Raw genomic sequence first — 23,066 nt, forward strand, 5'->3', positions numbered from 1 at the left:
CTCTCTTATATTTACAGTCTCACTGTCTTATATCTACAGTCTCACTCTCTTATATCTACAGTGTCACTCTCTTATATCTACAGTCTCACTGTCTTATATCTACAGTCTTACTGTCTTATATCTACAGTCTCACTCTCTTATACCTACATTCTCACTGTCTTATATCTACCGTCTCACTGTCTTATATTTACAGTCTCACTGTCTTATATCTACAGTCTCACTCTCTTATATTTACAGTCTCACTGTCTTATATCTACAGTCTCACTCTCTTATATCTACAGTCTCACTCTCTTATATCTACCGTCTCACTGTCTTATATCTACTGTCCTACTGTCTTATATTTACAGCCTTACTGTCTTATATCTACCGTCTCACTGTCTTATATTAACAGTCTCACTGTCTTATATCTACAGTCTCACTGTCTTATATCTACCATCTCACTATCTTATTTCTACCGTCTCACTGTCTTATATTTACATTCTCACTGTCTTATATCTACCGTCTCACTGTCTTATATCTACAGTCTCACTGTCTTATATCTACAGTCTCACTGTCTTATATTTACAGTCTTACTGTCTTATATCTACTGTCTCACTGTCCTACATCTACCATCTCACTGTCTTATATCTACCATTTTACTGTCTTATATCTGCAGTCTCACTGTCTTATATCTACAGTCTCACTGTCTTATATCTACTGTCCTACTGTCTTATATTTACAGTCTTACTGTCTTATATCTACTGTCTCACTGTCTTATATTAACAGTCTCACTGTCTTATATCTACTATCTCACTATCTTTTTTCTACCGTCTCACTGTCTTATATTTACATTCTCACTGTCTTATATCTACCGTCTCACTGTCTTATATCTACAGTCTCACTGTCTTATATTTACAGTCTTACTGTCTTATATCTACTGTCTCACTGTCCTACATCTACCATCTCACTGTCTTATATCTACCATTTTACTGTCTTATATCTACAGTCTCACTGTGTTGTGACTCACCGACACTAGCTTATGCAGTTTCTTTGCAGTAAATGTCGACACAGTTTTGTGTTGTTCTGTATTGTGTGAATTTGTGTTGATTTTTATTGTATTATGCAGCCCCCTGGTCCTGGGGAAACGTTGTTCTCTTTCACTGTGTGCTCTTCTGTATATGGTAGAAATCACAATAGAAGTCTGTTTGAGTGACACTGCTCTACTGAACACTAGAGGTCAGTATTCCGGAGTCAAAGTACCGCTCTTTTCATCATTTCCGGTGTAGAACCAAAGCAGCATGTCCTCGTGTTGAAGGATCAAAACATCTCCGGGGTTTTATTCGCAGACATGCGATCTGCTACAGGTAAACACTGTGTATAAATCTTTAATGGCTCATGTGCTTCACTCTGAGTTGCTCAGGTTTGATATGGAGCTGAGTTTCCATGCGGTTGTAGGATCCTGTAACTCACGTGTTTCTAATGAACCCGTATCTTAGTGTAAACATGCGGTGTATGCAAACACGTTGTAGTTTTTCTATCCATTTATAGTTGTATTTATTGTTATGGACCACCTGTGGTTTCTTAGTTTGAGTTATTACATGTTATAGCGACTATCAGCTGTCGTTTTCAGGAAGTAGCCTCACTTTTGCTTGTTTTGTTACAAACAAACCCAAAAGTCAAAATTTCTCTAAAAAACATTTCCTTTCCAAATGTTGAATTAATTGAATTCACATAAAATAATACATATTAGAGCAAATACATTATAAAGAAAAACCTTTGGCTTATGGCCCAGAATACAGACATTAGGTGATTGTTATGGATCAGTTTCATGCATTCAAACATTAATTGTATGGATAATAGTGTATAAAATATATAGGGGTGTCCTTAACTAATGATTTAGTCAAATCAGAAATAGTACTGCACATAGTCGACTGATAAGTGGGGGACCAAAACTGCCTGTCAAGTGATAGACGAAACTGACAAAACCTCCTTTACCTTTTTTTAGTTTAAAGAGAAGGAACTACGGATCAAAGTTTATAAAACGATTTCTCACAACACCCACAGTGCAGAACAAAAAAAAAGAAAAAAATGTATAGAGACATTTTGGAGAATTGATTTGCCAACATTTAAATTCTGAAGAATTTCAAATGTTGGCAAATCAAATTAAAACGTTGTAAACTGCTCGAATTACAGCGTAACATTGTTATAGAATTTCATTAGAACAGAAAATACCTTTACAGCATCTTCCAAGAATTTGTTAAATATTAAAAATCCCTGCCACCAAGTTGCTACTGTGTTGGTCTCGGATCGTGGAAAGTGAAGCGTAAATCTGTCGATAATCACGGGTGGTTGGATTTATTCACATTATTTATTAAAAGCTTCTTTCTTTTTACATTTTTATTTACATTATCATAACAGACTGTATATTAACTTATTGGAAGGAACTTTTTCGGGACTTTTTGTATTTATGTGATATGGGACATTGAGCACCACCATGTAACCAAAATAACATGATCCTCGATTCAAAACACCTCCGCAAAGATTCAACAGTGAGATCGGTAGTTGAATCAGGCTCCAGCGTCAAATCCTATTCGCACCTCTTGTGTATATAAAAGTATTTTACATTCCTTTTTAATTTGATCTATGTTTTGCTTTTCCTTTCTATTAGAAAAGGGAAAATCAATGCAAATAACATCCTGAAACCTGAACAAAAGCTCCAGTTACACCACAGAAGATGGGCAAGCACAAGGAAAAGAAGCGGAAAAGCGGTGATCTTTTGGAAACTGTTTCTGCTTCTCCTCCTGCCAGCGAAAAGCTTCAAAAAGGCCACGTACGAACAAATAACGGAAGTCCCGTGACGGATATTTCAAAGAGCTTGGAAAGTTTCTCTAAAAAGCCGAAAAAGAAGAAAAAGAAAAAACATTTATCTGAGCAGGACGTCGGGAGTGATGCCGAGGCTCACCGGGAACACGTGAAGATAAAACAGGAAGAGACTTTTAAGCAGGAGGCAGTAAATGATATAGAGATTAATGAGCATTTTGCAAATACAGAGGAACCCACCAGGAAAAAGAAAAAGAGAAAAAGGGCAAAAGAAGTGAACGAAGCAACAGAGTCGGTGGCACAAAGCAATGAAAACAGCGGAGAACCTTCCCCGAAGAAGAAGAAAAAGAAGCGGCATGTGTCTGATGAGAATACTGCAGAGGAGGTCAATTTAACATCGAAAGGGACACAAAGCAGCGCAGACGTGGGGAAGAAAAAAAAACATAAATCGAAAGACAAGAAAGCGAGGCCGGTGTTCACCACACAAGAGACGTTTCCAAAAACCAGTCGTCAAAATATAAAAGAAAATAACCCGGAAATCGAGATGGCGTCAGAGAGTCCACTGATTGACCCGAACCTATTGATGCAGCTGAAAGAATTTATACCCGATATCGAGTCGAAGGAGCAGGTGAACGTCAGTAAAATGATCAGATACGACTTACCACGATTTCAGGAATTTAAACAACAAGGTGAGTAAAAAGTAATTGTGGTTGGTGTTTAATTCTTTGGCACACTTTTATTTATTAAGGCCGGGTTTGGTTTGGTCTTCAGGCATCTCTGTGAATCACGGACGGTTCACAGCGCAAGAAAACGAGAGGCTGAGGAAGAACGTCAAGGACTTCATGGCTCTTACTGCGATAGATAATCCCTCCAAGCTGTTTTTTACACATCGCTTTAAGCAAGAACAGGAGAATTTAAAGAGGCTCAAAGGACTGCATAAATTCTTTGAAAGGATAGGTGAGTGTGTGTGTGTGTGTGTGTGTGTGTGTGTGTGTGTGTGTGTGTGTGTGTGTGTGTGTGTGCGCACTTGCCTACTTATGACTACCACTGCTTTATTATTCATTATTATTTTTATTAAATATTTTATTTTATTATGAAATGTATATATACAAGACTGTTGTCAGTTACCAGATATTAAATTCACGGTCATACTGGTACAAAAGTACAATTATAAGAAACAAACGTATACATTGTTTGTTTTATTATCACTTTATTTGTGTAAAGCTTCTTTAAAACAATGTCCATTGTTAAAAGCGCTATACAGGTAGTCGTCGTCTTACGACCTATGCAACTTACGACCATTAACACATTACGACCACAATCGCTAGCCACGGCCTACGACAGTGCGTACCAGCTTCCGGCATAATTTCACAGTACTGTACATATAGCATACTCTACTTACGACCAAATCGTGTTACGACCGGTCTGTCGGTCCCAATCGTGGTCGTAAGTCGACGACTACCTGTACAAATAAACTGAATTAAATATTGGTAAAAATCTTGAGTCTAAGGATTGTGTGCAAAAGTATGCATTTTTTTTTAATGGAAGTGGAAATATACAGAATCCCTCTGTTATGCATTTTATCTACGAATTAGATTCAACTGAGACACTGTTTGTAAAGAATTATTAGAAAGAAACAAAAACAGTCAGCTACAGTATGCTCTGACATCCAGACATCAGAGACATCTGTTTTGTTTTGCGGAAAGTACGATCCCCTTCAGTATCCTGGCTACATTCTGTTTATGATATTCTCAGCTGAACAAAAGGAATTTTTTTGTGATCCGGAGCCTTCACCACTCTACAAACCGTATTCTATTATTCAAGATTTATAATATAAGGCCATGTCCACTCTAATACGTTTTAATTTTAAAACAAGTTTTTCGCTCCATTTCGGCCTTCTGTCCACACTGAGACTGAGTTTTTTATTTTATTTATTTTTTTAATCCTTTTTTTGTAAAAGAAAATGTAGCTTTTTGAAAAACGTTTTCCAAAGTGGATCAATTCGAAAACGTTTTTCCGTCTCCGTGTGGACCGTGAAACTTCTGAATAGGATGACGTATTTTTAGCCTTGTGACTGTGCCTCTTTTGACAATGCTGTGTAGTTTAAAAAAAAAAAAATCCGGAAACTAAACAAATGGCAGGCGGAAACGATGCAATTCAATTCAGTTAAATTACGTTTTATTTGTATAGCGCTTTTTACAATGGACGTTGTCTCGAAGCAGCTTTGCACAGCTTAAGCGGTAATAATGTTACATAAAAGAATGTGTACGTTTATTGCCTTGGCGACAGTGGCAAGGAAAAACTCCTTTAACCTTCGAGCAACCAGATTTGAAAGGGAACTCATTCTCATTTGGGTGTCAACGAATGTCCATTCAGTAAATGGACGTAAGCGTTTTCGGACTTTTCGGTGTGGATGAGCAACTTCTAGGAAATGATTGAAAATGATTGTGTGAACGCAGAGCGTTTTTAGAGGTTTTAATATCAAATTTACCTGGATTAGTGTAGACGTAGCCTCAGACTACTGTATATTTCTCAGTAACATACACGTGTGATGTAAGTGAATTAAAACCAAAGAAATATTCGTGCCACTGAATTATTCGTCCAGGAATAGTTGTTTTCTGAGGAAAATAATCCACTCTTAGGTTAATGTGATGAGACCAGACACGAAGCAGAGAAGCCTGGTTTATAATTGACGCATGACTGTGGCTTTGTGTGACGCAGTGGAAAAGCAAGCAGCATTGTTCACACACACAGCTCCATGTGTTTGGTACATTTGGAGCATTTCACAGAAAAAGCCATCACTCAGGTTTTTAGACAAACTGAACAAACAAAAATTCCTACTGATTTTACAGAGTGATGTTAAACACACCATCAAGTGCTGTCTCTCTTAAAACCTTTGTTAAAACACTCATTGTGACTGTGGTCATAGGCAGCATTTCATTTATTATACGTTTGAAAGTATAGTCAGGTCAGTTTATACCGATCTGGTATAAATTTCTCTTTCGTGATCCGCATATTTGATTTGGCACGTTTTACCCTTGATGCCCTTCCTAACACAACCCTCCCCATTTATCCGGGCTTGGGACGGATGCTATTTGCTGCTTTTAGATATAGAGTTTTTTCGCACCGGTTTAATTGAATCATCACCATGTATGAATTGAATACGCAACCTGATGCTCGCAAGTCATGACAGAACAGATCCAGTGCGACTGTCCCGAAGTTACAAACACACAGTTCACACAATAGCACTTGAGGATTATACAGTTTTTACTTACCGTGCTGATGTTTCACAAACTCTGCTTTGCATAATTCGTAGGTTTTACAGTCTTACAGCATTTTAATATAAAATGCTCCAAATGAGTTGGATGACTTGGGATGCACACTTTCTCCTGCTGCTGGTTGACCTGTACTTTTTACCTGTAATTTGAGCAGCCCAACTAACCAAATACCGCATTCGTTGACAACAAATTTCATTATCGATTAGTATTTGCAGCCCTAATGTTAATCATACCCTCTCAAGACTGTTGTCGATGTTGCTAGATGCTCTGGAGGGGTTTCTGTTCACAAAGTTCACCAAGACTTTTTTTTTTTTTTTAAACGCCTTTGAATTTGTGCTTAAATTTGACACTACATTTCTTATTTATTGTTTTGGTGCATAGAGGAAATATAACAAAAACTGAGTGCAGAAACACAGCTTACCATAGGCTCGATAGGAGGTTTTTAAACTATAAACACTAACCATAATAAAGAGCTATTTTAAGTTACATTTAAAATCAAACTACCCCTAGTTTTCACTGTTCCTATTGGAGTTCTGCTAGCTGAGCATCTTCATTACTGAAGCCCAAACAATGAATCCTCTTTCAGAATGATCAGTTTATCTTTTGCTATCATGAGCCAAATTAATAAACTTGGCCTGTTTGGAAATTTCTATAGCTGCCACAGAGCATGTAAGACCAAAGCATAATACAAATAAATAGTTATGAAGACAAATTGTGGCTGTCCAGTGGAAGATGCACTTTTCACTAATATTATTAGTTATATTAGAGTCACATTAGTGTTCATTTAGGCAAAATTAAATAGTTTAAGTGTACTGTATAGGTTGACATTGTCCTGTCTGTCTTATAACAGCGGAAGGAATTCCCAGATCCTGTTTTTACATTTATGCACGTGGGAGACGAATGTTTGATGAGCAGAACTACCAGGGAGAGTAAGAACTGTTTAAGTGTATGAGAATATGCATTCCATTAAACTTTGCATTTATGTCTGGAATTTACCCTCTCTTTTTTTTCTTTTCTTCAAAGGTTTTCGAAGGCTGAACTTAAAAATTTGAACAAGTTTCACACTTTACATGGTAATAATTGGAAGAAGATTTCAGAGTTAACCGGACGAAGTGCCTTAGCGCTCCAGAAACGTTACACACAGATTGGTAAATTTTAAATAAAAACAATATTAACGCATTTCTTGTCCAAATAAATGCAATTTGCACTTAATGCACTGTTGCTTCTTTCAATTTTGTGTGTTTATCCAGCCGATAAGGAAGGCCCCTGGTCTGAGAAGGAGGTGCAGAGACTTTTGAGAGCTGTGAACGATTATATAGTGAGCCAAATTCCTGGTGGTGCCAACAGGAGAGGATCAATAAGAGTGATGAAGGAAACGCTGTATAAAAGGCTTCCCTTGCAAAAGATTGCTAAGAAGGTGAAAACTCGCTCATGGACGCAGTGCAGGGAAAAATGGTGAGAAACCATTATGTTATGCTGATTTGACTTTCCAATAAACCAATAACTGCCATAAGGTTATTAATCAAGTCAAGAAACCGTGTGTATTGAACATTGCCTAGAAGTTCACGTTTATCCAATTTCGTTCAATTCATTTTTATTTGTATTTTTAACAGTAAAGCTTTTAACAAAGAAGCTTCAAACAGATAATACTGTAATAAAGAATTATTAAGATGTTCTTTATAAGTGTAAGTTTGTCCCTAATGAGTGTGCTGGTGGTGACTGTGGCATGGAAAAACTCTCTAAAAATGAAATAAGGAAGAAACCTTGAGAGGAACCAGACTCGAGGGAACCCGTCCTCATCTGGGTGGCACCGAATGTCCATTTATTACAGTTAAACGACGTTGAGCTGTGCAGTGATGGTGATCGAATGCAAAATGTAGTCATGTGTAGCAGACTGTCTACATTTAACTACAGTCCAAATCCATCCTCAAAGCTCCCGTGTTACTCCATAATTTCACGGATCTCCAGGCCGTAAATGAGAAACCATCCCCAGCTGCTCAGAGTGGCCTCCAGGAACAGTGGTCACTGGTACCTCAGCAGCATGTTTAACTCAACTGAGAGAGAAAGAGAAGAGAAGAGAAGTGAAAGATATGGATTAATAAGTATCCTTATTGTTGTATGAAAGTTAAGGACACGCTCAGTTGGGGACTCCAGCTAGACTCGCTATGGCAGCATAACTAAAAGGGGGAACCAGAAGGTAACACCGACATAAGGGATCTCTGGGATAAGAGACGACCCACCACATCACCGCCAACAAACCTGAGTGAACGTGTGAAAGTGAGGGGATGACAGCATACAAATATCCCAGTTCACCAAACACTCTATAGACAATGTCTGTTGTGAAAAGCGCTATACAAATAAACTTGACTTGACTTGACTTGACTCTATATCCATATTCCCTCTAGAGCTGCTCCTTTACCTAGGAAAATCTACTGATAAAAGACTTGACTAAATACATACATTTTCAATCTCGACTTGAACACTGAGAGTGTGTCTGAGTCCAGAACACTGATTGGAATGTTGTTCCATAACTGTGGGGGTTTATAAGAGAAAGATTTGCCCCCTGCTGTAGTCTTCAGTATTTAAGGTACCAACAAATAGCCTGCACCTTTTAATCCAAGTAGGCGTAGACGATCATAATGGTACAGAAGTTCACACAGATACTGCGGTGCGAGTCCGTTAAGTGCTTTATACTTCAGTAGTAGTATTTTATAATCGCTGCAAGATTTAATTGGGAGCCAGTGTAGACATTAAAACAGGTGATGTGCTCATATTTTCTAGAACTAGTAAGGACTCTTCCTGCTGTTTTCTGGACAAGCTGAAGCTTATTTATGTACTTATTCGAACACACAGACAGTGTTACAGTAGTCTAATCTAGATGTAACAAAAGCATGAATAAAGTTTTCTGCATGCTGTATAATCGCACAAAGGTCTTTGACTGCTGTAAACATAAAGTTTATTCGAGCCACATGTGGTCCTAGTGAAAGTTCTTCCATCTCAGAAGGAAGTTATCAAGCATCCACTGTATAATGTCCTTTATGCCACCACCCTTGTCACTAGTCATCCATTTCATAATAAATGCAGAATGTGTTTTTATATACTTTTTTTTTTTCTTATTCTTATTCTGTTTTGCATATTGGACTAAGAATAATGTTCTCGATTTTATAGGATGGGAATTTTAGCAAAGAAAATGTCCTTTGGATCCATCCTCACAGAGAAGAAATCTCTTGATGTTCAAATCAAACTCATTAAAGGGTACGTTGTAAGCATACTGATTACACCACTTCCTTTTGGATCTCATTGAACAATCTTTTAGCATTGTTATGTGTAAAGGTTATGCATAAATCAAACCGAACTAAACATTTCTTTCAAGTCACACACAAATTACCTGGTGCATGCTCAGCATAGCTGATTTAAATTTTGTGACAACCCACATTTGCATTTAAAGCATTTAGCAGACGCCCTTTTCCAGAGGGATAAACAAAAGTGCTTTGAGTCTCTATTAATGAATAAATCACTGGTATGCTGGATTAAATACTTAAGATAAATGAGCCTACAACCATGTTGGAGCTTTTTTATTTATTTTTTATCAACAAAGCAAACTTGGAAAGTGTTAGTTAAAGTGTTTCAGGAAGAGGTAGTAGCCAGGGAAGTTGTTCGGACATCTAGGGAAAGTTTATTCCACCACCTCCGGTTCCAGAGCATTGAAGAGCCTTGAAGTATACATACCTCTCACCCTGAGAGAAGGTGGTACCAGTCGAGCAGTGCTAAAGGATCTCAGGCAGCGTGGTGCCATGTGAGAAGTGATGAGGTCTCTGAGGTAAGGGTGCTGCTCCATTTTTGACTTCGTGGGCAAGCATCAGTGTTTTGAATCTGATACGTGCAGCTACCGGAAGCCAGTAGTGGGAGCGCAGCAGTGGGTTGGTGAGGGAAACCTTGGGCAAGTTGAACACAAGTCGCGTGGCTGCATTTTGGATCATTCGCAGTGGACGAATAGCGTTTAAATGACGACCTGCCAGCAGAGAGCTGCAGTAGCCCAGTTTTGAAATAACAAGAAACCTAACAAGCACCTAGGCAGCCTGTGTGGACAGAAATGGTCAAGTCCTTCAGATGTTGTAAAGAAGAAATCGAGCAAGAACAAGCTACATTAGCAACATATTAGAAGAAGGAGAGTTGATTGTCCATAGTTACCCCAAGGTTGTGGGCAGTGGCTGAAGTGGAGAGAAGAGCATCATGAAGAGTTATTCTGAGATTCTGACCTGGAGATGAATCACCTGGGATGACCAGCAGATTGGTTTTGCTGGCGTTAAGTTTAAATTGTTGAGCACTCATTTACGAAATTATGTCCGCCAAACATGCCGAGATCCGAGTGGAAGCTGTGGTATCTGATTGAGGAAAAGAGAAGATGAGTTGAGTCATCAGCATAGCAGTGGTAAGAAAACCCATGTGAGGGATTTGACTTAACCAAGAGAGTGGGTATAGAAGGAGAATAGGAGAGGACCAAGTACTGAGCCTTGTGGGACACCAGTGGAGAGTCTGCATGGGGAATAATGGAATAAAAGGCAAAGCTCACATAATAGAAACCCCAAAAAGACTCACATTTATGAAACTTAAAAAAAAGAGAGAGAGAGAGAGAGAGAGAGAGAGAGAGAGAGCAGAATACCCAGCAGCCAAAAAGGACAAAATATGGAAAGCAACCAAGGTTCCTTAATGATGCTGTCTTTGAAAAGGAGGATGCCATGTTCAGAGAAAAGGAGGACATTGGCATTTGACTTTAACAAAATGCAAAACGTAAAACAAGGTTTGCTTTGTAAAATAAGCAGATGACATGCCAGAAGCACATGCCAGAAAGCATGCCAGATTGAATTTAAAGGATCATAACATTCACTTCCAGAATCATATGTAAATGCTCCATCGAGGGAATAAATCTTTTCATATTCATGTATTGATCATATATTGATTAATGCTGTCTGTTGTGGATAGCATTGTTTTAGTGCTTTAATAAAAACCTATTTTTACACCACATTAACGTACAATTTTTAACAGTTAATAATATGTTAAAAATGTATAACCTAAGCCAACTCATAAGTAAATGTAGGTTTGCATATGAATCAATGTTTCTACAACAGTAACCATTGCTAGTCTCAAAGTATGCACAATATTTACCGTAAATTAATTACTCTTATACTAATTACTGTGTGCTTGATTGTCAAAAACAATAAAGTAGTTGAAGTGTCCAGTACAGCAGTAACATTTAGAAATTAATCAAATTTACAAGTTACTATACAGTAACCCATATTAATGTAATTACCACCAGTTTTGAAACCTTATGAAATGTAATGCATTACACTCTTCACTGTTCTTTATTCCACAGGATGTATGAAATGGACATAGATGATGCTGCCCGTGTCAACTGGGAGGACCTGACCGCACAGATTGGGTAAAGACTAGAAAACTCACTAGAAACTCAAAGATCTATTTCAGTATTTGGCTTTTGTTGTCTGATTTGACCTTCTTTAGGTTGTATTTTTAGATAAATACAAGTACATTTTCCTATTTTTGCCCTGGAAATAAGTGGATGGGATTTTATTTTTTTTAAATCTGATGTACAGGAGAAACATTTAGATGTTTCTCTTTACTGTCCTGCTTCAAACTGTAAAGAATTGATGTGTGAAGTTTACACATTACCCCTGTGTCTAATCTTAAGGTCTGATTCATTTTTTTATTTTTTTATAGGGATCTACCTCCAGCATATCTGCAAAGAAAATGGCACAAACTAAAAGTTTGCCATGTGCCTCAATGGCAAACAAAGGGTTTTGCAGGTAAGGGTTTTGTTTATTTGTCATGTATTTATGAAAGACACTAGGTATAAAAAAAGATCTCTAATGCCCCTCTGTTTGAAAGTGCAAATACTGGTGCAGCTCAATAAATTAGAGCATTATTAGAGGTTTTTTTTTTTTTCAATACTAATAGTAATAGTAATTCAATACAAAAAGTGAACCTCATATTATATAGATTCATCACACCCAGACTGATATATTTCAAGTGTTAATTTCTTTTCATTTTGATGATTTTAGCTTACAGCTAATAAAAACCCAAAATTTAGTATCTCAGAAAATCAGAATATTGTGAGAAAGTGAGTGATACTTATTTACTTCTTGCCTGGGAGAACTCAAGAGACAAAGCATTAAGCGGAGGCACTAGGAACTTTAGACACATTGTGACTCGTTGTGGACCTGCGTGCATTTGTATGTGAAACTTTTTCGTTGGGTTTTTTTTTTGGTTTTTTTTACTATTTAAACCACATATTTTTGAATAATCACCTTAAAACCTCAACAATTACCTTATATTTGAAAAAACATCAGGAGTGTATATAATTTGTTTTGTTTTGAGTGGCATAACATCAATTTCTGTCTAAACGATACCCGTTTTATTGCATATTGTTTGAGTCACAATATTTTGCTGCAGTTAGTAGCTGCATTTTTAGATCCATTTCATTTGGGCCATTCAGGATTCTTCTTCTTCTTCTTTCGGCTGCTCCCATTAGGGGTCGCCACAGCGGATCATCCGTCTCCATACCACCCTGTCCTCTATATCTGCCTCTTTTACACCAACTACCTGCATGTCTTCCCTCACCACATCCATGAACCTCCTCCTTGGCCTTCCTCTTTTCCTCCTACCTGGTGGCTCCATCTTCAGCATTTTTCTACCAATATAATTCATGTCCCTTCTCTGCACATGTCCAAACCATCTCAATCTCCCTCACCTTGTCACCAAAACATCCTACATGGGCTGTCCCTCTAATAAACTCATTTCTAATCTTGTCCATCCTCGTCACTCCCAACGAAAACTTCAACATCTTCAGCTCTGCTACCTCCAGCTCCACCTCCTGTCTTTTACTCAATGCCACTGTCTCTAATCCATACAACATCGCAGGTCTCACCACAGTCCTATAAACTTTCCCTTTCATTCTTGCAGATACTCTTCTATCACAAATCACTCCTGTCACTCTTCTCCACCCACTCCACCCTGCCTGCACTCTTTTCTTTACTTCCCTAACACACTCTCCATTACTTTGCACTGTTGACCCCAGGTACCTGAACTCCTCCACCTTCTCCACCTCTTCTCCCTGCAACCGCATCACTCCACTGCCCTCCCTCTCATTCACACACATGTACTCTGTCTTACTCCTACTGACTTTCATTCCCCTTCTCTCCAGCGCATATCTCCACCTCTCCAGGCTCTTCTCAACCTGCTCTCTACTCTCACCACAAATCACAATATCATCTGCAAACATCATAGTCCAGGGAGACTCCTGTCTGACCTCGTCCGTCAACCTGTCCATCACCACTGCAAACAGGAAAGGGCTCAGGGCCGATCCTTGATGCAGTCCAACCTTCACCCTGAACCAGTCTGTCGTACCTACTGCACACTTTACTGCCGTCACACTGTCCTCATACATGTCCTGCACCACCCTCACATACTTCTCTGACACACCTGACTTCCTCATACAATACCACAACTCCTCTCTCGGCACCCTGTCGTACGCTTTCTCTAAATCCACAAATACACAATGCAATTCCTTCTGTCCTTCTCTATACTTCTCCATCAACATCCTCAAAGCAAATAAGGCATCTGTGGTGCTCTTCCTCGGCATGAAACCATACTGTTGCTCACAGATGGTCACCTCTTCTCTCAGCCTGGCTTCCACTACTCTTTCCCATAACTTCATGGTGTGACTGATCAACTTAATTCCCCTGTAGTTACTGCAGGTCTGCACATCTCCCTTATGCTTAAAGATCGGTACCAGCACACTCCTTCTCCATTCCTTAGGCATCCTCTCCCCTTCCAGAATCCTGTTAAACAATCTGGTTAAAAACTCCACTGCCATCTCTCCTAAACATCTCCACGCTTCTACCGGTATGTCATCTGGTCCAACCGACTTTCCATTCTTCATCCTCTTAATCGCTGCTCTCACTTCCTCCTTACTAATCCTATCAACATCCTGCTTCACCAACTCCACATCCTCCAACCTTCTCTCTCTCTTAATTTCCTCATTCATCAGCTGCTCAAAATACTCCCTCCATCTTCTCAACACACTCTCCTCACTAGTCAACACATTTCCCTCTCCATCCTTTATTGCTCTAACTTGCAGTACATCCTTCCCAGCTCGGTCCCTCTGCTTGGCCAATCGGTATAAATCCTTTTCTCCTTCCTTAGTGTCCAACCTCTTATACAGTTCCTCATATGCCTTTTCCTTGGCTTTCGCCACATCCCTTTTAACCTGCTGCCGCATCTCCTTGTACTCCTGCCTACTTTTCTCATCACTCTGTCGATCCCACTTCTGTTTTGCCAACCTCTTTCCCCTAATGCTCTCCTGCACTTCCTCATTCCACCACCACGTCTCCTTGTCTTGCTTTCTATTTCCAGATGTCACACCAAGTACTTTTCTAGCTGCCTCCCTCATCACTCCTGCAGTAGTTGCCCAATCATCCGGCACCTCTTCACCACCACCAAGCCCCTGTCTGACCTCTTCCCTGAACCTCACACTACACTCTTCCTCCTTCAGTTTCCACCATCTTATTCTTCTTTCAAACCTTACTTTCCTCCTCTTCTTCTTCGCCTCCAAAACCATCCTACAGACCACCATCCGATGCTGTCTAGCTACACTGTCCCCCGCCAACACCTTACAGTCTCCAATCTCCTTCAGGTTGCATCTCCTACACAGAAGATAATCCACCCGTGTGCACCTTCCTCCACTCTTATACGTCACCCTATGATCCTCCTTCTTCTTAAAATACGTGTTCACCACTGCCATTTCCATCCTTTTAGCAAAATCTACCACCATCTGCCCTTCCACATTCCTCTCCTTAAAACCATACCTACCCATCACCTCCTCATCACCTCTGTTCCCTTCACCTACATGCCCATTAAAGTCTGCCCCAATCACCAATCGTTCTTTCCTAGGTACACCATCTACCACTTCATCTAATTCACTCCAGAATCTTTCTTTCTCCTCCATCTCACAGCCAACTTGTGGAGCATAGGCACTGATGACATTTATCATCATCCCTTCAACTTCCACCTTCACGATCATCACCCTATCAGAAACTCTCTTCACCTCCACTACACTTTTATTGTACTCTTCCTTCAGAATCACCCCAACACCATTTCTCTTCCCATCCACACCATGATAAAACAGTTTAAACCCACCTCCAATGTTCCTGGCCTTACTCCCTTTCCACTTGGTCTCCTGAACACACAACACATCTACCTTTCTCCTCTCCATCATATCAGCTATCTCTCTCCCTTTACCCGTCATAGTACCAACATTTAAAGTACCAACCCGAACCTCTACTCTCCTACACTGCTCCTTTTCCTGCCGTCTCTGTAGACGCCTTCCTCCTCTCCTTCTCCTCCTTCGGCCAACAGTAGCCCAATTTGCACCGGTACCCTGTCGGCTAACGATACCTGTGGCGGTCGTTGTTAACCCGGGCCTCGACCGATCCGGTATGAAATTCTCATTTGTGATCCGCATATTTGATTTGGCACATGTTTTACGCTGGATGCCCTTCCTAACGCAACCCTCCCCATTTACCCGGGCTTGGGACCGGCACTAAGAGTACACTGGCTTGTGCCCCCTCTAATGGCTGGGTTTTGGGCCATTCAGGATGTTTGAAGACATAATCAAGCCATGATGCAATGACATCTTTTTATATAGATTTTATTTTTTTTTATTCTCCTCTTTAACATTTGCATAAAAAAAAAAGAAGCTGCTAAAGAAGCTGCTGTTCACGGAGTGCTGTATCCAAGCACTTGAATGGAAGGAAAAAAAATAGAAAAAGGTGTAAGGGAGCTCATTCAAGAATTTGGGAAGATTCACAAAGAGTGGACTGCAGCTGGAGTCAGTGCTTCAAGAGCCTCCACGCACAGACGTATCCATAGGTTACAACTGAGGCATTCCTTGTGTCAAACCACTCCTGAACCAGAGACAACGTCAGAGGTGTCTTACCTGGGCAAAGGACAAAAAGGACTGAACACAGTTGCTCAGTGGGACAGTGGTCTTTTCAGATAAGAGGAAAGAAAATTTTGTATTTCATTTGGAAATCAAGGTCCCAGAGTCTGGAGAAAGAGAGGCACAGAATACAAGTTGCTTAAGGTCCAGTGTAATGTTTGCACAGTCAGTGGTGGTTTGGGGAGTCATGTCATCTGCTGGTGTTGGTCCACTGTGTTTCATGATCCCTCTGCTGACCATCTTTATGGAGATGCTGATTTAATTTTCCAGCAGGATTTGGCACATGCCCAAAAGTTGGTTAAATGACCGTGGTGTTGGTGTGCTCGACTTGCCTGCAAACTCACCAGATCTGAACCCCATAGAGAATCTATGGGTTATTGTCAAGAGGAAAATGCGAAACAAGAGACCAAAAAAATGCAAATGAGCTGAAAGAAACCTGGGCTTCCATACCACCTCAGCAGTGCCACAGACTGATCACCTCCATGCAACGCCGAATTGAGGCAGTAATTAAAGCAAAAGGAGCCTCTACCAAGTATTGAGTACATATACAGTAAATTAACATACTTTCCAGAAGGCCAACAATTCACTAAAAGTTTTTTTGATTGGTCTTATGAAGTATTATAATTTTTTGAGATGGTAAATTGGTGGGTTTTAGTTAAAAAAATAGATTAAAATAAATACACTTGAAATCTGTCTGTCTGATGAATATGAGTTTCACTTTTTGTATTGAATTACTAAAATTATTCAACTTTTAATGATAATAAATTTAAGTAAGATGCACCTGTATTTAAACATCTAAAAAAAAAAATTGTTCAATTAATACATTTAAATTTGTTTCTGCATTTCAACTAAAAACCTCTAAAGAAAATACATCATGCTGAGTCTCTTACAACTTTTATTTTGAAATGTTTTCCAGATACCATTGACTTCCTGTATGAGAACATTCTGCCAAAACTTGAGCAGAAGCTGATGTCCTATCAGGACTTGGATGAGACTCAACATAAAGAAAATGAGGAGAGCTATCTTCTCTCAGACATATTCCAGGACATTAATGAGGATGAAAACGTTGATGATGATGAGGAGGAGGGCAAAAACAAAGGGAACAAAAGAGAAAAAGGAACTCAGTAGAGGACAAAAACACAATGGTTTCATGCTTAAATTTGTTTTTTAACAATGTCCAATTTTTGTATAGAATAAAATGTGTTCACAATTGAAAGTAATTGTTTTATAACTGGGCTTTATAAATATGAATTTTGGTAAAGATTATTTTAAATGTAAATCTTGTTTAGACCAAATCACCCACTTTCTAATGATATTCTCAATCATAATCATTTAGAGCAGTGTTGAGTATAATTCAGAAAATTAAATGTTTTCTTCTGATTGCAAATAGTGTGATTCATTGTGATTATTTTCACTACCGGACTGCTTATGCCCTTAGCAAAGAATGCACCAAATAACTGCAGTGTTTTTGTTTTTTTTATTATTTCTGAAATTTAATACCAACAGGTTCAGTGCATCAGATCAGCTGTTGCCCGTTGCAATGTGTCCAAACTCCAGTAATCATAATCCCATCCCAGGAACCACCCTGTGAACGTAGCAGGCTCAAACCCCTGTGATATCTTCACAACAGGAGTCCGCTTATCTCTGACTGCAGGATGGGTTTCGATGTATCTGACAGCTTAAGAGAAATTGGATCAAGTTAGCAATTAGTCATCATAGTCATGTGGGAAAATGTTTGTGGTAATTGGACTTTATGGGCTACTGTATTTGTAGAAAGCAAACAAATGTTCTAAATTAAATACTTTATCAGAGTTGAGAAAGAAGGAGTCAAATTGAATAAAAATATAAATTCAGCTAGTATATGAAAAAAGGTAATTTTAAAATAATACAATACAACCTGAAAGTCTTATAGGGGGAAAAAAAACAAACCTGATGCTACAGCTTCATTTTTTTCTTCTTCATTGGCCTCTTTTCCAATCCATACAAAAACCTTAGAAGCAAACAGAAGCATTAACACAGTTATAGCTGTACACAATTTAGCTTTGCTAATGGGGCTGCTAGAGCTTTTACCTCATCCCAAGTGTCCAGGATCATGACATCGTCAGGAGCCAAATCCTCTTGTGTCATCTCCCCTGGGACTTCCTCAATCTGATAGAAAGATGTTTTTTTACTGATAGTGATATGAAGTGATATGTGGCCCTATAAAAGGACCAGCAGAGGATGTACTTTCTATGCCAATTGAGGAAGTATAGTCTGTCACAGGAACTGTTAATACAATTCTACACTGCAGTCATTGAATCAGTCTTGTGCACATCCATCACCATCTGGTTTGGAGCAGCAACAAAACAGTACTGGAATAGACTGCAGCAAACTGTAAAAGCAGAAAAATCATTGGTGCTCCCCTGCCCACTCTCCAGCACTTCTACTTTACAAAAACCAAAAAACTGATAGGAAAAGAATTACTACTGACCCTTCGCACCCTGGACACAACCTCTTTCAACTTCTTCCTTCTGGCAGGTGCTACCGAACTTTGTTCAACAAAACTACCAGGCACAGGAACAGTTTCTTTCCTCATGCAATCACCCTCATTAACAACTGACCTTAATTCTATGCCCTGCTTCATATCACTAAATACTGTATTATAAAACAGTCACTCATCTCCATATGAAACACTATTACTGCTGTATATTGTACAAAAGACCTAGAGTAACCTCTTTATAATCTAATTCTGATGTGTGCGCCCCACTTCTGGCTATTTTAACCTCATAGAAATGGAAAGGTTGACAAGTCACTCACACGGAACTGTCCTGTTTTGTTAGAGCAAGCAAACAGACGGGGAGGATGAGTGTCCATTTTGCTCTTAAGCCTTTTAGATGTGCAGTATTCAGTTTTCCCTCCAAGGGCTTCCCAAAAGTCACCTTCAAATATAAGCAGTGAGCATATATAATAAACAAAACCATTTTACAATAGTCGCAACAGAATTTAAGTTCAGGCAGCTGCCATACCTCCTTCTTCACCTTCAGTCACTTCAGAAACCTGCACTCCTAAAATCTCACTGAGCTGTTTAGCTCCATGCTTCTCAACATCACTGCCACCTTGACCAACCCATAGCACAGAGTCTGATGGCTTCAGCAAAATGAACGCATCATTGGAATTAAGGTCAGAGGCCACTGGATTAACCTTTATTGGAAGGAAATAGATTTAATTTTCTTCACAGCCAGCCCAGAATAGACAATTTTTAATCCATTTTAACAACTTACTTCAACTGCTCGTGTTTTTCCAGCAGCATTGGACCTAACTTGAAAAAGACGGATGGGTGAAGCTTTTGACTGACCACCTTTTCTGGAAGTCCCACCTTTGTAAACCACCATTGGTTGTGTTCCAAAAAGACTCATGAGCTGGACAGGCTCCTTGCCTTGAATCACTCGGACCTAAGGCAAGGAGATAACTACATGAGTATATTTAACTCCATTTTCCACAATTTAATTAAACGGAAAATATAAATAGGTGCTTGTCAATCTGCTTGATATTTTCACAATGTCTGTGTTTTAGATGGTGATCATTTTCACTGAGGCACCTTATTGCATATTATAGTAAAGTGTAATCTTCCCAGCATGCATCATGATTTTGCATGCATCACTGTTATTTTGGGACTGAGGAACAGGTGTATGAATAAAGAATCATTGCAGAAACAAAGTACTAATTAATAAACCATGACATTATGAAACCAAGTCGTAAACAAGCTGAGCATTTAGTCAACATTGATTATAGGTTATATAAATCCATAAAAGACATCAAGTAATAATATCATCCTGTCGTTGTGTAACCTGCACTGCTCCTCCACCCAGTTCCTTATCCAGCTGAGTGGCCAAGATGGAGGAAGCTCCTTTCTCATCCTGGCTGGAATCCTCTCCCTGCCTGTGTTAAACAAAACATACTTGCAAAAAGTCTTTCAAGTAATTAAAGGACCTCACACAACAGTGTTAGCAATACCGTTATCTGAGCTCTTTGGATACTGTTACTTGTAACTTGAACAGACCAAGTGCCTGGTCCACACCCAAAGCTGGCCTTTCAAAATTAACTCATCACCGCCATGAGGAAGGTGTTGCTTACCAAATGTAGATTATCTGTCCCCGACGTTCCCCATGATGATAGTTGTACAGGATGATGTAACTGTCTCCTCCATAGAACTGCCCATAGGTTGAGGGGTCGATGTCCACTTTGTTTGATCCTTCAATACGCCAAATCTTCATACGCAAGTAACAGATATTGGTAAATATACATTATACACACACACTCGCTGGCCACTTAAATGAAAACTCTGGTCATTCGTACACCTTATCAAAATCAACCATTTATGTGGCAGCAGCAAAGAATTGAACTAAAATCATGCGAATACATGACAAGAGTTCATCCTTATTAAACAGAAGATTGAAAAAAAAAAAAAAAAAGTGGTTTTAAACCAATCAGCAAAGTTTCATTGAACTGATGTCCACTGTAGCCTTAGATTCCTTTATTTGGCTGACAGGAGTGAAACCTGATCTGGTCTTCTGCTGGTGTAGCCCAGTTCTACGCATTGTGCTGCTGCTACATGATTGGCTGTTTGGATAATTGCATAAATAAATTAAGCGTATAGTAATTCTAATAACGTAATCAGTTAGTGTAGATGTTTAATGTTAATAGTTCTTGTAGCATGTTCAATAACTTCTTTAATTATCTAAATCTGATTTTCCGGGTTATTTCATATATTTTCACCTCTTTCTCTCCATCCCCGTCGTCAAGCATCCCATGCTGAGCGGCCATAGCACTCGAGGCATGGAGCGTCGATGCATCAAAAGGAACTTTCTTAATTTTGGCGATCTTGTTGGACACGTAACCCTTTCCCATCCCTTCAGTCTGGGCAATGTCATGCCAAGATTTGAAGAACTGTTTGAAGAGAGGGGTCTCTCCATTTTCAGGCAGGATCTGAACCTGTGTGTGTTTTGGGTAGCCCATTTTTTTAATGAACTCTTCTGCAGCCTTCATCCCTGCACGCTTTTCCTCTGGGCTGGCTTCTTTACCTGTAATTGATTCATTAATACTTAATCAGTAAGGTGTCTTTCCTAACGTAAAAGGTGCACACTAGATCATAAACGGTTGTACAAAAGTAAAATTATTTTAAGACCTTTCCAGACAAAGATCTTGCCATTGCAACCATGGTCCAAGATAAAACAATCAGTCGACTCCAGTGCACCCTGAGAGAATGGATTCTCTGCTGCAACCATTGTGATGGACATATCCCCACTGGCATCTGACACCTAAGTTTTGGATATTAATAATTTTCCATTTATGCATTTTCAGTTAATATTAAGTCAGATAAAAAAAAATAAAAAGATGAATTGAGAATTACCTTGTATAACGTGGCCAACTTTTTATTCGTTGAATCCGTCTCAGAGTCATCACAGTTGGACTCAGGAAGTTCAGGCTTTGGTCCAAGAATCTTAACAATGCCATTATAGCAGTTTGTCATTTATGAAAATTATTTTGGGATTCAGGATGAGGCAAATAAACTAACACAGCTGAGCAACTGCTCTGAAGTTACTAGACATTATATGTTCGTACATCGCTTTCTGAATTCAATCCAATGAACAGTTTTAAAAGACCAACATACCTCCAGCATTTTTTCAGACTCCAACCCCTCCTCACATATATACAATGTTGCTCTTCCAGCTCGCTCGTTATCACGGATGCCCTTAGAAACATTGGTGGCTTTTAACCTTTCAAAGTGATTGCTCTTTGTGCCACACCATTGGTAGAGCTCCTGTGGTATATCATAACAAATGAAAGGGCAATTTAATAAAAAAGTAAATATCACAATTTGTAAAATCTAGCCCTGTTGGCATTCCACGAAGGCCTTACATCTCCAAGGTCCAGAATGAAACAGTCTCCCTGGTTGAAGCTGTCCCAGCTCACAGGAACCTCAGTAGCCCTCACCGTTCGCCTGCCTGTAACATGGAGGACTCTATGCCTTCCTGCTGCATTAGACACCACATGTCTAAACCCTGATGCCACACCACCTTGCTGCAATTTAAGAAAAACTCTGTAAAGTCATTGTCAGTTCAAAGTGTGCACAATTAATAATATTTATATGTACAGTCCTGCTTACCAAGTACTTTAGACCTGATTTGAAGTAACCTACAAATGTTTTAGATTCATATCCCTGGACCTCTCGATACTGAACAGGTGTTCCCCCAAGATAGTCATCCATCTGGACAGCAAAAATGGCTGCTGCAGCACTTTCGTCTATAGTGCAGGCATCACCTGGACAACAAGCGGAAATTAATCACTGAACTAGAACATAGGAACAAAATGGTCAATCGAATAAGTTAGAAGTATTTTTAGCTAATGGTCTCACCTTGCCAAAAATGAAGATCATATTGCAGACTATTTAAACGTTGCTTGATGGTATTGAGGACAATGTAGGTATCTCCTGTATAGAAGCTCCCGTACAGATTCTGAGGGAGTGCCACCAAATTCATTTTCTCTATCCTCCATACTTGCAGACCAGGCTTTTCTCCTGCCTTTTTAAACTCAGGATGATAAGCCATGCTTCAAAAGAGAGAATTGTGACTTTTAGACAGTCTAAATGTACACTCTACATGTACATTTTCCCAAATCCATGTAAAACCACCAAGAAGCTTAACTGTGTATTATCATAAGGCCCCACAACCTTTTGTGGAAGTCATTAATGCAGTAATGCTCAACTTAAACAAATACATCAAGCAAAGCAATCCTTTGTTTTACATATAAACTCTGATTATCCTACCTTTTGCTGATCTCAGATGGTTTTTGTGTTGTTTGAATGCACTTTTTAGGATGTGCCGAAGAGAAAAAGGAACAGCAGGCACTCCTACTTAACAAAAGTCTGCTTTCTCCATCACAATTAAAGACAAGCCACACCCATCACACTAATTTTCCACAGCCAGGTGTCACGT

The 23,066-nt window shown here is 39.3% G+C and overlaps 2 protein-coding genes across 2 annotated transcripts; one reads left to right on the forward strand and one right to left on the reverse strand.

Annotated features, from left to right (window-relative positions):
- Positions 1-1,195: 1,195 nt before the first annotated feature.
- Positions 1,196-17,479, forward strand: LOC310718229 (transcription termination factor 1-like). Its single transcript, XM_083526965.1, has 10 exons — positions 1,196-1,343; positions 2,648-3,488; positions 3,571-3,756; positions 6,928-7,006; positions 7,101-7,225; positions 7,328-7,532; positions 9,246-9,332; positions 11,452-11,517; positions 11,814-11,899; positions 17,009-17,479. The coding sequence occupies exons 2-10, from the start codon at positions 2,714-2,716 to the stop codon at positions 17,218-17,220; spliced, it is 1,821 nt and encodes a 606-aa protein (XP_083383091.1). The 5' UTR covers positions 1,196-1,343; positions 2,648-2,713; the 3' UTR covers positions 17,221-17,479.
- Positions 17,480-17,563: 84 nt separating this feature from the next.
- Positions 17,564-23,050, reverse strand: LOC310718212 (gelsolin-like). The gene is made up of 16 exons (XM_083526869.1): positions 22,898-23,050; positions 22,487-22,680; positions 22,238-22,392; positions 21,991-22,152; positions 21,743-21,892; positions 21,482-21,571; positions 21,257-21,389; positions 20,848-21,152; positions 20,206-20,339; positions 19,920-20,010; positions 19,353-19,523; positions 19,098-19,272; positions 18,889-19,010; positions 18,163-18,240; positions 18,022-18,082; positions 17,564-17,770 (listed from the first exon to the last, which is right to left on the reverse strand). Exons 2-16 carry the CDS (start codon positions 22,677-22,679, stop codon positions 17,601-17,603), a joined length of 2,190 nt encoding a protein of 729 aa, XP_083382995.1. The 5' UTR covers position 22,680; positions 22,898-23,050; the 3' UTR covers positions 17,564-17,600.
- Between the last annotated feature and the right edge of the window lie 16 nt (positions 23,051-23,066).

This window comes from Silurus aristotelis (genome assembly GCF_946808225.1).
Source record: "Silurus aristotelis genome assembly, chromosome: 23".
Taxonomy (NCBI): domain Eukaryota; kingdom Metazoa; phylum Chordata; class Actinopteri; order Siluriformes; family Siluridae; genus Silurus; species Silurus aristotelis.